This window comes from Rana temporaria, chromosome 2 (genome assembly GCF_905171775.1).
Source record: "Rana temporaria chromosome 2, aRanTem1.1, whole genome shotgun sequence".
NCBI lineage: Eukaryota > Metazoa > Chordata > Amphibia > Anura > Ranidae > Rana > Rana temporaria.
The window spans coordinates 222713947-222728273 of NC_053490.1; the positions used below are offsets into that span (position 1 = coordinate 222713947).

The window sequence follows — 14327 nt, forward strand, 5'->3', positions numbered from 1 at the left end:
TTTAGTGATTGACCTAAATTAAGATTTTCATACCATACCTGTTCTAGCAATTGTCTGAGCCGATGCAGTTGAGACTCCAGTTGCTTGTTGTGATCTTCTAGTATTTGCATTCTAGCTTCTAGCCGTCCTTTGTGCTGGCGTAGTAGTTTGGCTTCTGCAATAAGTTCTGCATCACGTGGGCTTTGCGGGGAGGCTGGCATCATTTCTGGAGGGGAGGGCAGTGGAGACAAGCCCTTGTGATCATGCTGCTCCTTCAATCTGTCATATTCAGACTGCAAATTCCTGTTTGAAAAAAAAAAGAAGAGTTCTACATTAAAAATTGTCCAAAAATTTTTTTTTTGTTTATGCCAACACTTATCCCAAGCATGTTTACATTTGCTTACGGTTCACAGTCTCACATTACCTGCTGGAAATTTGGTCAGATTATCCAAATTTCTTTTGGTAAAAATGCTTAACATTCTTTCCTCCTCCTTGTTTGAGTTAATGTCCACATGTTATTGAGCTCTGCATAATAATGACAATATGGCACTTTAAAAAATTAACACCAGTAAAGTATTTACATTGGTTCTAAAAAGGTAAAACATTTTTACCTTAATACATTCTCTGCATGAAGGTAAAAAATATTTTACCACTTGCTGTGCCCCCTCTCCAGAGTCCTCTCTCTATCCACTGCTGCGTCTGGCTGAAGTTCTTCACTCCCCTCTTCCTAGTCCCACAGGCAACAGAAGGAGCCAATGGTTCCTGCTGCTGTCAAATTCTGTGAGGAGGGAGTGGAGGAATGGGCAAGCCGAACTGTGTGTGTGTGTGTGTGTGTGTATGACTGCAGACAGCCCAGCTCAACAGTGCACCCACCAACACATGTGTCCCCATATAGCATACAATTTCCTATGTGGGCATATCAGGCTACTACATTTTCATCGTCTCTTCCGATATCAAGCAGACCTTGCACCATTTTTTTTGTCAGACTCGGCTCATTATAGCTCAATATTTTTTGTGCAAATTGGGTCTCCAGAACTGTTTAATTATGCTAGACAGCCACCCTATATAGAGTGGTGCCGCACGCTTTTAATTGTTATAAACCAAATAACTAAAATGGATAGGAATTTAAAAGGCACCAAAGAACACAAACCACAATTAAAATGTATAACGTTTATTGTACAGCTGTTAAAAATACTTGTTTTTAAAGGATATACAATAAACTTTATACATTTTAATTATGGTTTATATTCTTTGGTGTCTTTACAGTCATATCCATAGTAGTTCCTTGGGTCTCCAGAACTGGACACAGTATTCTATCTGGGATCTAGCTAAAGTTAGATATAGTGGCATCAATACCTCCTTGCTACCTGCTACAAATCCCTCTAGTGATGCACCGCGCAACTATTTGTTTTGTTTGCTGCCTAATTAAACTGTAGCAATCATCCGAAATGAGCACCCTCAAACCTTTTTCTTCTGTAGTTCTGCCTAACACTATATACCAATATCGTACTCCATGAGAGGATTCTCTTTTTTCAAATGCATAAATAAACATTTAGAAATACTGAACTGCAGTAACCACTGGTTTGACAAATTTTCCAGCAAAGCTATATCATGTTTCATATTACCTCCAGGATATCCATCATCCCCAATGCACTCCACTAAACTCAGTTATATCCCTTAGAAACACAAATTAAAGAGAAGACCATCTAGTACCCAGTCTTGTAGTACACCATAAGTAACTGGTCTCTTCAGAATGTTACCAATATACAAGCACATTATATCCTTTAGCTGAGTGTTTCTCAAAACTATGGGTCAGGAACCAAATTTGGTCCTAAAATACGGGTTGGGACATGTGTGGATTTGGTCGCCACTTGAATATGTCCAAGAATAAAATCAGCAGATCATAGGTGAAGTGATAGCACCCAGACTATGACTGTCAGCACAGACACTCATAAGGTGCTAGAGCATGCAAGTGGGGTGGAGGAAACTAGCCAGATGAGATTATGTGAAGAGACCCAGGGCTAAAAGGAAATGTATACTACTAAAAGAAAATATTAAGATTAGTTGTTTTGAACAAAAGAATTAGTGCTGTACAATAATATCTCTATGTGTATGGCCAGTATAACCTAAACCACTTGTGACTGTAAGACACTGGGATGCTAACAGTAGTGGAGCTCAGTAACTCACAAAAGGGATATGTGCAGTAACATAGTTCTTAGGCAGAATTTTTTTTTATAGCAATAATATCTCAAGAGTTACAGACTTATAAATATTCATAATGTTGAACAAACCTATTCTCCTCTTCCAAGTCAGCGAGAATCCTCTCAAGCTCTCCTCGCTCTTCACTTTCCAAGGAGATTAGAATCTGAGCAGGACTTCGGGGCTGGCTTAGAGGAGACTCCTGGTTCAAGCTTTGGCAGTAGTGCTGGATAAGCAAATGCTCATCATCTCTGCAGGAAACAAAAAAGAACATTTACTTTCACATAGTTCTCATCAGTTAAAATCAGTTTTAATTGATCGCAGTCAAGCTTTGGGGAAAAAAAACACCCCTGAATATTTAAGCCTACATTTTATACAACTGAGGGCTGCAATATGCCCAATTTAAGAAAAAAAAGAAGTTTTAGAATGGTCCATTTTATGTTTAGTGTAAATCAGAGTAAAATTGTGTTTTTGAGGGTCGGTTCTCACAGGTGTGATGCCGACATTGGACTTGATTCACACCGCACTGCAAATCACATGCAATCTCTGTGTGATGCGATTTCAGCCAGATAGCCTGGCTGAATTTGCGCCACATTCGGACCAAACTCACAAAGGAACCTTTTTTGGGTCCGCTCCAGAATTGGATCGCATGGGACAAATGAATTTGCAGTTTGCACTGTGATATGCAAACAGATTTGGGGGCGTCATTAACTTCCAATTGACACTCCCAGCAGTTCGCATAAAGCAGTGTCAACTGCCGCCTGGAGACATGCGATGCGGGCAGTAGATTTGCCGGGTTCCCGCATTGCTGCAGTGTGAACCAAGCCTATATCTCTTCTCAAGTCTGCATATATAAAATGTTATATTGCACATACAAATATTTATACATTTTTTTTTTTTAAATATGTATATAAACGAAACCCAATCGTGCCCAGCATAGACTATACTATCCTCCATCATGTCATTTGTGAAAAGTGTATCCACTTGTCCACCGGAAGATTTACCACCCTTCCTGACCAGGCCATTTTTGCAATACGGCACTCTGCATTATTTTAACTGACAAATGCGACACTGTACCCAAATAAAGTTTATGTTCTTTTTTCCCCCCACAAATAGTGCTTATTTTTGGTGGTATTTGATCACCAAAAATATGCACTGTCACTGTACTAATCACACTGGCAGAGAAGGGGTTAACATCAGGGGCAATCAAAGGGTTAACTGTGTGTCTAGCTAATGTTTGTGTAGTGTGGGAGGTGCTTTTACTAATGGAAGGCATGGATCAGTGATTCTGCTTAACAGTAACACAGGATTCATGCCTTCTGTACTGACTAAATGGCAATCTGCCTTGTTTACATAGAGAGACTGCCATTCTGTCAGTGTACCAAATGATCAGCAGATGCAGGCCGACATCGGTTTCGTGAGACCCGATGATCAGCTCCCGCTATGTAAAAAATCACAGTGTAAGCGAGCCAGCAGGTGCACGCACTTGTGCCCGATACCTGGAAGTGCTGGGTCACGTATATAAAATGTGATCCTGTGCAGTGTGGCGCCCTGTAGCAGTAAATCTGCTTTTGAGCGGTTGGCAAGTGGATAGTTGGTATCTCCCCACAGTGTCATGAAAGTACTGTCCAAAAGCTGTCCAAAAGCAGAGAACTTCTCAGTACTGGCTGCTTGGTAACCCAAATATAGTAAAAAAAAAAAAAAAAAAAACAACATGGTTCCACCTTCATTTGCCAACATATTGCACATTTGTCCAACTTCTTTTACAGTAAATAATCAAATCAATGTATATTAGCATGTTAAAGTTATAGCGTCTACAACTATAATATGTACAGTATATTTGAAAATGGATCAATCTTAATGTAATGACTTGCTTTATATTTTTTGAGGCCTTATAATGCCAAAATAGACATATACCCTTGAATTACCCCTTTTTGGATTGGAAAGTAGGCAGTCCAGGATATTTTCTTTGAGGCATGGTGAGTTTTTTTATGTTATAATTTTTTGCACAATTATTTGGAAAATTAAAAATTTGTTTTTCACAAAGTTGTCATTTTAACAAGTTATTTCTCACACACAGCATAGGCACAATTACAGCCCAAACATTCTGCTACTCACCTGAGGATAGGTATACCACATATATAAGACTTTTTTTTACAGCCTAACTATATAGAGAGGCCCAAAATCGAAGGAGTACTTTCAGGCTTTATGAGGGCATAAACTATGCATCTAACTTCCTGACTGCCCATCACATTTTTAGAGGCCCTGAAGCACCAGGACAGTGAAAACACCTACAAAATGACCTCATACTGTATGGGGATACCACATGTGTAAGACTTTTTACAGATGTTTGAAATTGTATGTACTGGCCATTGTAAGTCGCGTATTACAAAAAAGTCAACCAACACTGCATGGAAAACAATGTATTATGATGGTTGCGTTTGTATGAGTGGACAGGGAATATAGCTTACTGTAGCGTACATGGCAGCATAGACAGCATAGACATACTTACAATTTCCTCAGAGAGGGAACACATTTAACCCCTTATCACCCCTAGTGTTAACCCCTTCCCTGCCAGTAAAATTTTTATAGCACTAATCGCTGTAAAATTATCAATGGTCCCAAAAATGTTTCATAAGTGTCCGATCTGTCCGTCATAATATCGCAGTCCTAATCAGAATTTCAGATCGCTGGCCATTACTAGTAAAAAATAAAAATGCCATAATTCTATCCCCTATTTTGTAGACACTATAACTTTTGCGCAAACCAATCAATATACGCTTATTGCGATATTTATTATAGCAAAAAGTAAATGAGTGTTTTTTTCAAAATTGTCGATGTTCTTTTGTTTATAGCACAAAAAATAAAAACCGCAGAGGTGATCAAATACCACCAAAATAAAGCTCTATTTGTGGGAAAAAAAGGAAGCAAATTTTGCTTGGGTACAGCGTCGCACGACCACACAATTGTCAGTTAAAACAACGCACTGCCAATTCGCAAAAAGTGCTCTGGTCAGGAAGGGGTAAAATCTTCCGGGGCTTTAGCGGTTAAACATACAACCCCAATTCCCAAAAATGTTGGGGTGCTGTGTAAAATCTACATAACAGAATACAGCGATTTGCTCATAAACCCATATTTTATTCACAATAGAAAAAAGGAAATAATATCAAATGTTTAAACTGAAAAAATTTACATTTTTACGAAAAAAAAAAAGGTAACTTTAAAATTGATGGCAGCAACATGTCTCAAGTTGGGACAGTGCTACAACAGCTGGAAAAGTAAGTGGTACTCTGTGATGAACACTGCATGGGCTCAGGAATACTTCCACACATATCTTTTTCTTGTTGTCAGTGCTCAGTTCAAAGGCCTACATCTCTAATGGTATGGGAGTGCATTAGTTTGTATGGAATGGGCAGCTTACACATAAGAAATGGCACCATCAATGCTGAAGGATATATCAAGGTTTTAGAGCAGCATATGCTCCCATCTAGATAACGTCTTTTTCAGGGAAGGCTTTGCATATTTCAGCAGGACAATGCTAAACCGCATACTGCATCTATGACAACAGCATGGCTTTGTAGTAGAAGTTTTGTGCTGAACTGGCCTGCCTGCAGTCCAGACCTTTCACCAATGGAAAATATTTGGTGCAGCTTTCGGCGTGTGAACCATAGTGACATGTTATTGCTTTGTGGAGGTGATCAGCATTTTTATTTTTTTACATTGTTACTGCTTATTACAGTGATAATCATTGTAATAGGTAATCGATAAAACTGTTCAAAAGGTTTCATTCATGCAACCTTGTTTACTGCTGTGATTAGTCATAGCCATCACATGGTACAGGGTTTCTGTGATCAAGGGTGTATCTACCATGGAGCAAACAATGCTTGGGCAGCTTTTTTCAGGGGGGGGCGGTGCTGCCCCCCAGGCAGAAGAGACAAACATGGCTGTGAACAGTCTTCAGAGCAAGGCAGCTCAGCAGTTCTCATGTCATTTTCCTGCAGCTCAGTGGTTCTCATGTAGTTTTCCTGCAGCTCACCCGGCTTCCTTGGGTGGGACAACTGGACTCGCAACTAGTCTCCATCTCCTCTTAGGACAGCCGGCTCTGCTGTGGTCTACACGCCACTTACTCCCAGCTCCCTGCATCTGACTGGCTGACTTTTCCACGGTGTTAAAAAGGGGGCGTGGGCTCTGTGGGGATAGTGTCCTTGGAGCGGGTCATGCCTGGCTGCCCTCGGTGGTAGTGCTGGCTGCAGTGTGATTTATTTTCGGCTGTGCACTTCCTTTTCCTTCGCAGCCCCAACCCTGCCCTTTCCTTGGCCCGGAGTAGTATTGACAGATTGTTACCATCCACTTGTGACCCCCACCCTAGATGAATACAGCCAAGCCTACATGTACTATTAATTTGAGTTCCTTTGTTCTCCTGTCAGAAAGCACTTTTTAAATTCATTGTGCTTGTCTTTACACATAACAGGCGCCACCAGTGATTTTATAGCTGCATCCACTCTTTACTACACCATGTATTGTATAATATCGAGGGACCCCCCTCTCTCTCCCCCTCTCTCTCTACCCTCTACCTCTGAGGTGGAGCTCTAATAGGAAGGGGTGGAGTTTACAAAAGAATGGGTGGGTCTTAAAAAAAAAAAGGGGTGACGCAAATGTTGATGGGGCGCCCAAATTTAGTCTTGCCTAGGCCAGGACTTGTTTTGATTGGCCCTGGTCCCATGTGATTACTATAACCAAAGAGATCACACAGTAGTAAACAATGACAGCCTTGTTTACTGTTGTAATGTGATCACTGTGATCACATGGCATCAGGGCCGCTCAGAGTAACCCAGTACAATGATTGGCTGTATCTGGCAGACACAGCGGTCACAATTCCTGCTGCATGCTCTAGAGTGTGAACATGAGCAGTGACATCTCCTGTCTGGCGGTATATATACAGTGGCCAGACGAAAAGGCAGTTAAAACAGTTATCTGAGCCAACATAATCCAAAAGCATAGGATATAGATTTTGTGCTTTATATTAGGATTCAGGGAACCATGCATAGACATCACATAATGAAACCAGTTGAGGAAGAATCATTGTGCATGATAAAGTAATTAAACACATATTTACATTTGCGTTAATTTGGAAATCATTTATGTTCACACCAGACTTCCTGACCTATTTGATATTTCTGAAAATTACATGTTAACAGGATTTAGCAGAATACCCAGTGTCAAAATAATGTGTTGTATGGGAACAACATGCAAACATGTGTAATGTACATGAACAAAACACACAAATGACATGTGCAGTGTATAGGAACATACACATAAATGGATAATTGAAATATATTTTTAGCTTAAATCATCCTTTAAAAGTTTTCACCCTAAATGGCAATGTAAGAACTGTAAAAATAAATAGTCCCAAATGCAATAAAATATTAACATGCATGATGAAAGAACACCTTCATTCAATGCTGAAGCCTCTAATAAAAAGGAAACATTCTGTTCTCGGTACCATGTTACATGGGTAAACACATCCAGTTAACAGAGTAGTTTGCTTTTAATTGTGTAATAATAAAGCAGAAATCGTTATTTAGACACAGAAACCATTTATCTTCCTCAGGCAAAATTATTGTATTTGCATTAGCTTCAATCTATAGTGAGATGGAGCAATATGTCAATTGCTATTAGTCTTTTATCACCTTCCAAATCTGTCCTGTGAACAGGCAGGCACAGGAAATTAATCTAAACCACCAAGGCACGAGAATACTAAAAGGGTACTTAAAAGAAGCAGCAAACATTAAAAGATATCATTCATAATGAAATATTAACAAGATGAACGATTACTACAGATGCATTTTTAAGTGATGTTATTACTTCTTTTGATGTGTCGCCCACTACAAGAAACGCTTTTTAGATCAACCTACCAAAAAGTCACTTGACTAGACCTGCCTTATAATTGGGACAGTTTTCTCCTCCAATGTCAAGTGAAAGTACAAGTGATGAAATCTTCATTACAAGTTAACAGCAAATTACTAGTATGTAGCAAAAATTAAAAGGGTATGGGTATGTGCATATCATAAGAAGAGAAAGAGATGCGCCAATCTAAGTGCAGTAAATAGAACATTTTATAGGAATGTATGTCACATACAGCCAAATGGCTACTCACAAAACACGAGAGGTACACGGCATATAGGTGGTAATGCAGGCCCGGTGTCACTACGGGTGGTCAGCGATCCCTGGTCCCGATCCACAATCCTCAGCAGACAGGAGAGCTGGATGTAATGGAAGTCCAGTGTCACTGGGAGCCACGGGGAAGCAGGAAACCAGATGCGCTGATTGAGACGGCGTCAGCGTGGAGCGCAGCGTCCTGTCGTCGCACCGGAAGTGACGTGGAACACGGGCCTGCATTACCACCTATATGCCCTGTACCTCATGTTTTGTGAGTAGCCATTTGGCTGTATGTGACATACATTCCTATTAAACTTGGCGCATCTCTTTCTCTTCTTACAATATATTTCAGAGCTTACTTCTGCTTCAGGGCTGCTGCCGCTAGTGCATATACATGTATTTGGATTATTCATTGGATTTTTATTGGACATTGGACTAAATTTTAGTGCCTCTTATTTATTTTATTTATTTATGGACCATATAATATTATCTTATCGACCATTATTGTGTATGCTCTAATAATCGTGCGCCATCTTACCAAATGTTTTTGTATGTGCAAATCATACTGCCGTTTTACTTTATAGCACTTGTGAAGATTTCACTGTATCAGTTTCAGCATACTAAGGTATCAGTACAGAGGCAAGTGCACTACACGCTACAGTATTTCGCTTGTACAAAATGCCACATTATTTGAGTACATCAAACCCAAGTTTAAAAAGGGACATGTCATTATAGATATATGGACGCTACCGCTGCTAACTTGTGTTAGAAAGTTCAAGTTTTTTTTGTTGAAAACTATTTAAAACGTTTTTAGAAAATAAGAAGAAAAAAAAAAAAAAAACAACAACAACCTACTGCAGTAAGAAATACAATGTCCATTCAATGCTTCCCAAACAAAGAAATAAAGCATATCCCCCTGGTGTCTTATGTAGCTCAGCTCAAAAATGCTACATCATTAGGCAGGACAATCAAATATCATATGATGATCTTATCGTAGCACAAGGAAAATGTCTTATGTATACATAAAGTGAGCATACGAGTAAAGAATAGGCAACATTCATTACACATTAAGTGGGAAATATAAGTTGCAGAGAAAGTGCGAGGGGAAAAGGAAATGAAAGAGGAGGGTGCCCAATATACTCTGACTGAATAGAAATCCCAGCCCGCACCAACCCCGAGACAGAAAATAAATAAAGTACAAATAGCGATAGCCTAGGTATGCCAGAACTCCCAAACCCCAATATGTCTATCCAGGGAGTTATTCAATGCAGCCATTAGATATTCTGTGCTTTGAACATCTCAGATCCTAGCATGGCGCTTCTTCAGAGAGGGAGGTTCATGCTGCTTCTTTTTAAGTGCTGTAAGGATGTAGGATAATAGCTGTTTGGATGTGTTATGCCGCGTACACACGATCGGATTTCTGATGGAATAAAATTCGATGGAATTTTTTGTCGGAATTTCGATGAAGCAGACTTTCATCAGTCTTGCATAAACACTATCAGACTAAATTTCGACCGTGCCAAAACGCGGTGACGTAAAACACTACGACGAGCCGAAAAAGTTCAATGCTTCCAAGCATGCGTCGACTTGATTCTGAGCATGTATAGATTTTTCTCCGAAGGAGTTCCACACAGACGATCGGAATTTACGATAGGTTTTTTTTCCCATCGTAAAATTTTAAAACATGTTCTATTTTTTTACACCGATGGAAAAAATTCCGATGGGGCCCCACACACGATCAGTTTCTCCGATGAAAAAAAAGTCCATCTGACTTTTTTCATCGGAAAAAACAATTGTGTGTACACGGCATTAGAGTAAATAGAAGAGGGTAAACCCAGGATAAAAGTTTTAGGAATGAATGGGATCCAGGAGCCAAAAGACTTGATGGGTAAGAACATATACCTGCTTGCCATTAAGGTTCGATGAGTGGGCATGACCAGTAAATATGTTGGAGTGTTCCAAGACTATTCTCACACGACCAGCTTCTGTCATCTGTGGTGGGATATAAAGAGGCCTGGATTCAGAGATGACTTACGCCGACGTATCTATTGATATGCGGCCTAAGTTCAAAGATGCACTGTCGTATCTATGCCCTGTATTCAGGAACCAAGATACGCCTGAATTTTAGCTTGATACAACCAACGTAAGTCTCCTACTACGTCGTATCTTGGGTGCATATTTACGCTGGCCGCAAGGGGTGCTTCCGTAGATTTACGCGTCGAATATGCAAATGACCTAGATACGCCGATTCACGAACGTACTTGCGCCCGTCGGATTTAGCTACGCCGTTTACGTCAGGCTTACGTCCGGCGTAAAGTTACCCTTGCTATATAAGGTGCAGGTAATGCAAAGTATGGACGTCGGAACAATCTTCGATTCTTACGTCGTTTACGCAAGTCGTATGTGAATGGGGCTGTGCGTAGGTTACGTTCACGTTGTTGCCATTGAGCCGTCGTATCTTAGGGCGTAAATTTGACATAATTCTGAGCATGCGCCGTTCGTTCCGCGCTTAATTTACATGGGGACACGCTTCATTATAATACTACACGCCCACTGCCTTGCTTATTTGAATTAGGCGGGCTTACGCCGGCCCATTTACGCTACGCCGACGTAACTTTGGGAGCAAGTGCTTTCTGAATACAGTACTTGCCTCTCAATGTTACATCGGCGTAGCGCATATGAGATGCGATACGCCCGCTCAAAGATACGACAATGTATCTGAATCGTGGCCAGAGTGTAGTTTATCTGGGGTGTAATACCAATGAAAGTGTATCTATATTGGTTTTCTTTGTATAAAGTGCAAAGGAAGCTCTTGGCCGACTGAGTCCACATTGTTTGCCAAATTGTAAAGGGTACCGTATTTATTGGCGTATAACACGCACCTCAACTTTAAGAGGGAAGTTTAAGGAAAAAAACATTCCACAGCCCCCTGCGTATAACACGCAGGCACAGTTTACCCTCTATTTTCAGGGTAAAAAAGTGAGTGTTATACGCCAATAAATACAGTAATTCCTCTCAAAGTTTTATAGTGATTATGCTGATCCTGGCTTGAATACTTAAAGCAGGGGTAGGCAACCTCGGCCCTCCAGCTGTGGGGAAAAAACAAATCCCATCATTCCTCTGCCTATAGGAGTGATACATGTGATTGTTACGGTCTTGAAATGTCTCCTGGGACTTGTAGTTTCAAAACAGCTGGAGGGCCGAGGTTGTCTGCCCCTGACCTAATGAGTCATTGAAGAAGGATGCATGTTGGGAATTCAGATTTTCCTGGCTGTACCTGTATGCTGTTCCTGGAGCAGTGACAACTGTTTAAATAGAGTAGGAAATTCCAGGAGAGCCAACAGCAAGTGACAGTAATTCCCCTTATATAGTTGTCACCAGAACAGGTGGTGTTCTCAATGGAAGATTTCCCCTCACATCATGTTCCAATTTTTTTTTACAGTTTTCTTTAGATTTTACATCACTTTATCACAGTGAAAATAATCACAGGAAAAACCGAGAGGGCGAACACTCAGATCAGTGGTACATAACAAAAACCTAAGCACTTATCACTCTATTCAAAATCAAAATAAAAGTTCTGGCTTTACAATACAAAATTATTGACTGTGATAAGCTCAGTTATTTTTATAGAAGAAAAATGGAAAATGGAATGGGGTGGTGGCGCTGCCCTACTTATAAACTGTGTAGATATTAAAATATAGTAGACAGTGACCCTAAGAGGTGCGTGAATAAGTGAATAAGTAAATGTTAGTAAACCGTGGAAACCAACAAATGCTGGGTAGTAAGTGTAATATCAGTGGCCAGAAGCTAGCATGTAAAGACTGAGCTCAACCAAAGGTGGTACACTATACGAGTAACCCAAGCTGTGCTATCACTACTAGGCTATGCGCTAGCCTGTGTGTGTGTTTCCACTATGTGGGTGCAATATACTCATAAGACCCATAAACATATGGGAAGTGAAATATAATAATAAATGCAGACGGTAACTCAATTAGTAAAATACAGTGAGACAATCAATCATCATAGATATTGAGTGTATAGAAGAAAAAAATGAAAAAATGAAAAATGGAAAATAAAAATAGTCCAAAGCTGTGAAGCAATATAAAGGACAGTCTTCATACAAAGTGCCAATTAAATGATTTAACAAGGGATAAAGTCCATCCAAAATTTGAAGGGATCCGTGCTTATAAAGGTGCACCTAAAAAGGTGGGTGCTCAATTGAACATTGGTGACAATTCCACGCAGTGATCACGGTGCTCCCCCTTTGGGTCCCCACTCATATGTTTATGGGTCTTATGAGTATATTGCACCCACATAGTGGAAACACACACACAGGCTAGCGCATAGCCTAGTAGTGATAGCACAGCTTGGGTTACTCGTATAGTGTACCACCTTTGGTTGAGCTCAGTCTTTACATGCTAGCTTCTGGCCACTGATATTACACTTACTACCCAGCATTTGTTGGTTTCCACGGTTTACTAACATTTACTTATTCACTTATTCACGCACCTCTTAGGGTCACTGTCTACTATATTTTAATATCTACACAGTTTATAAGTAGGGCAGCGCCACCACCCCATTCCATTTTCCATTTTTCTTCTAGCCTTTCCCCTCGGGGAATTGTTCTTGGGGGGCTGCAGCCTAACCTTTTACTTTTCATATTTGTTATTTATCTATTTCGTTGACACTGATTGGCCTCACACTATAGTATTCTACATCTGTACTAGCCCTGGTGGGTCCTAAGCGCGGTTCATTTCCTTTTTTATACAGTTATTTTTATAGCGTGTAATTTTTAGTCCTGATCCACACAGAAAAGAGAAAAGCAGTAAATCACAATGATTGAACTTATAAGCAGGAAGCAGAGCCTACATATGCAATGGATATAAATGGCTGCCTGCCACTTATAATCTAGTCATTGCTGTAAAATGTACACAGAATCAAGGTTTTTAAATGATTATTAAAGAATACATTAAATGACAAAAAATAAACTATTGTTTCCCTTCAAGAAAGCAAAAAGAGTAAATACTAACAAGAGCGTGAATTTCAATGCCCTAACACACTTGAGGTAATTAAGCCAATGCTGGCTTTCAGGCAACCACCCAACCTCAGACAAACTAATCAGCAGTGAGAAATGTGAGAATTATGAAGTCACAAAAAAAAGGAACCAGCCCTGCAACAAAAAAACGCTGTGAACTGTGCAGCCAAATCAATCCATCAAAAAAGAAAAAATAATAAAAGGGACATTCAGCATTACAGGATCATACACCTGTACCTGTGTACTTCATGCAATGTAACAAATGCTGCAAAGGACCTTATGTTAATTTAACAGGGCAGAAATTGCAAACAAGGATGAATTTACACAGACAGAATATTAGGCTAGGTTCAAACTAGAACGTGGTGTGGGAAATCAGTAGTTGACAATTTTAATGACAACCCAGATTCGGGTCACAAATGCAATGCATTTGCCTACACCAGATCGCATGGTACAAAAAGTACCCTACGATCTGGTCGCAGAGAGGGCGAGTTTACAAAAGTAGTGCATGTCAGTTTTTTGATCTGTATTGCCTCTGAGATTCTCTCTCTCCCCCACAAGTCGATAGCCCTCTCCCTGCCTTATCTCACCAACTATCCCTAATTACCATTGCTGAGTAAGTTGGTTTGTGTGTTTGTTTTTGCCCTCACAGTTTGTCTTAATAAAGTAGTAATATGGCCAAAGTTCTCTTGCACTCCTGTGAGCCAGGATATGCCCAGGTGCCTGACTGACAGCTGGCTCAGCTTCCTAGCGCACCACAGAGCCTATGCCAGCCGCTCCTGTCCCCTCCACACTCTGGGTAGAACTGTATGATCAGTGGTCTTTGATTGTGCAGTTCTCGGTGTGGAGGCGGCAGTGAACAGCAGATGCATCGGATCGATGCTGCATCCGCATAGGCCAGTATGACTTTTTTTTGACCCTGTACTTCTCTTAACATTTTGCTAAAAGTTTGCTTCAC

General features: G+C 40.3%; 1 protein-coding gene across 3 annotated transcripts in view; it reads right to left on the bottom strand.

Moving 5' to 3' along the window:
* Positions 1–14327, bottom strand: part of DMD (dystrophin) — a 2981380-nt gene that overhangs the window by 32000 nt on the left and 2935053 nt on the right. For all 3 annotated transcript variants that reach the window (XM_040336501.1, XM_040336499.1, XM_040336500.1), the window contains 2 exons: positions 2271–2429; positions 39–282 (listed from right to left, as the gene is read on the bottom strand). In XM_040336501.1, coding sequence (XP_040192435.1) covers positions 39–282; positions 2271–2429 — 403 coding nt within the window. The remainder of the gene's footprint in view (positions 1–38; positions 283–2270; positions 2430–14327) is intronic.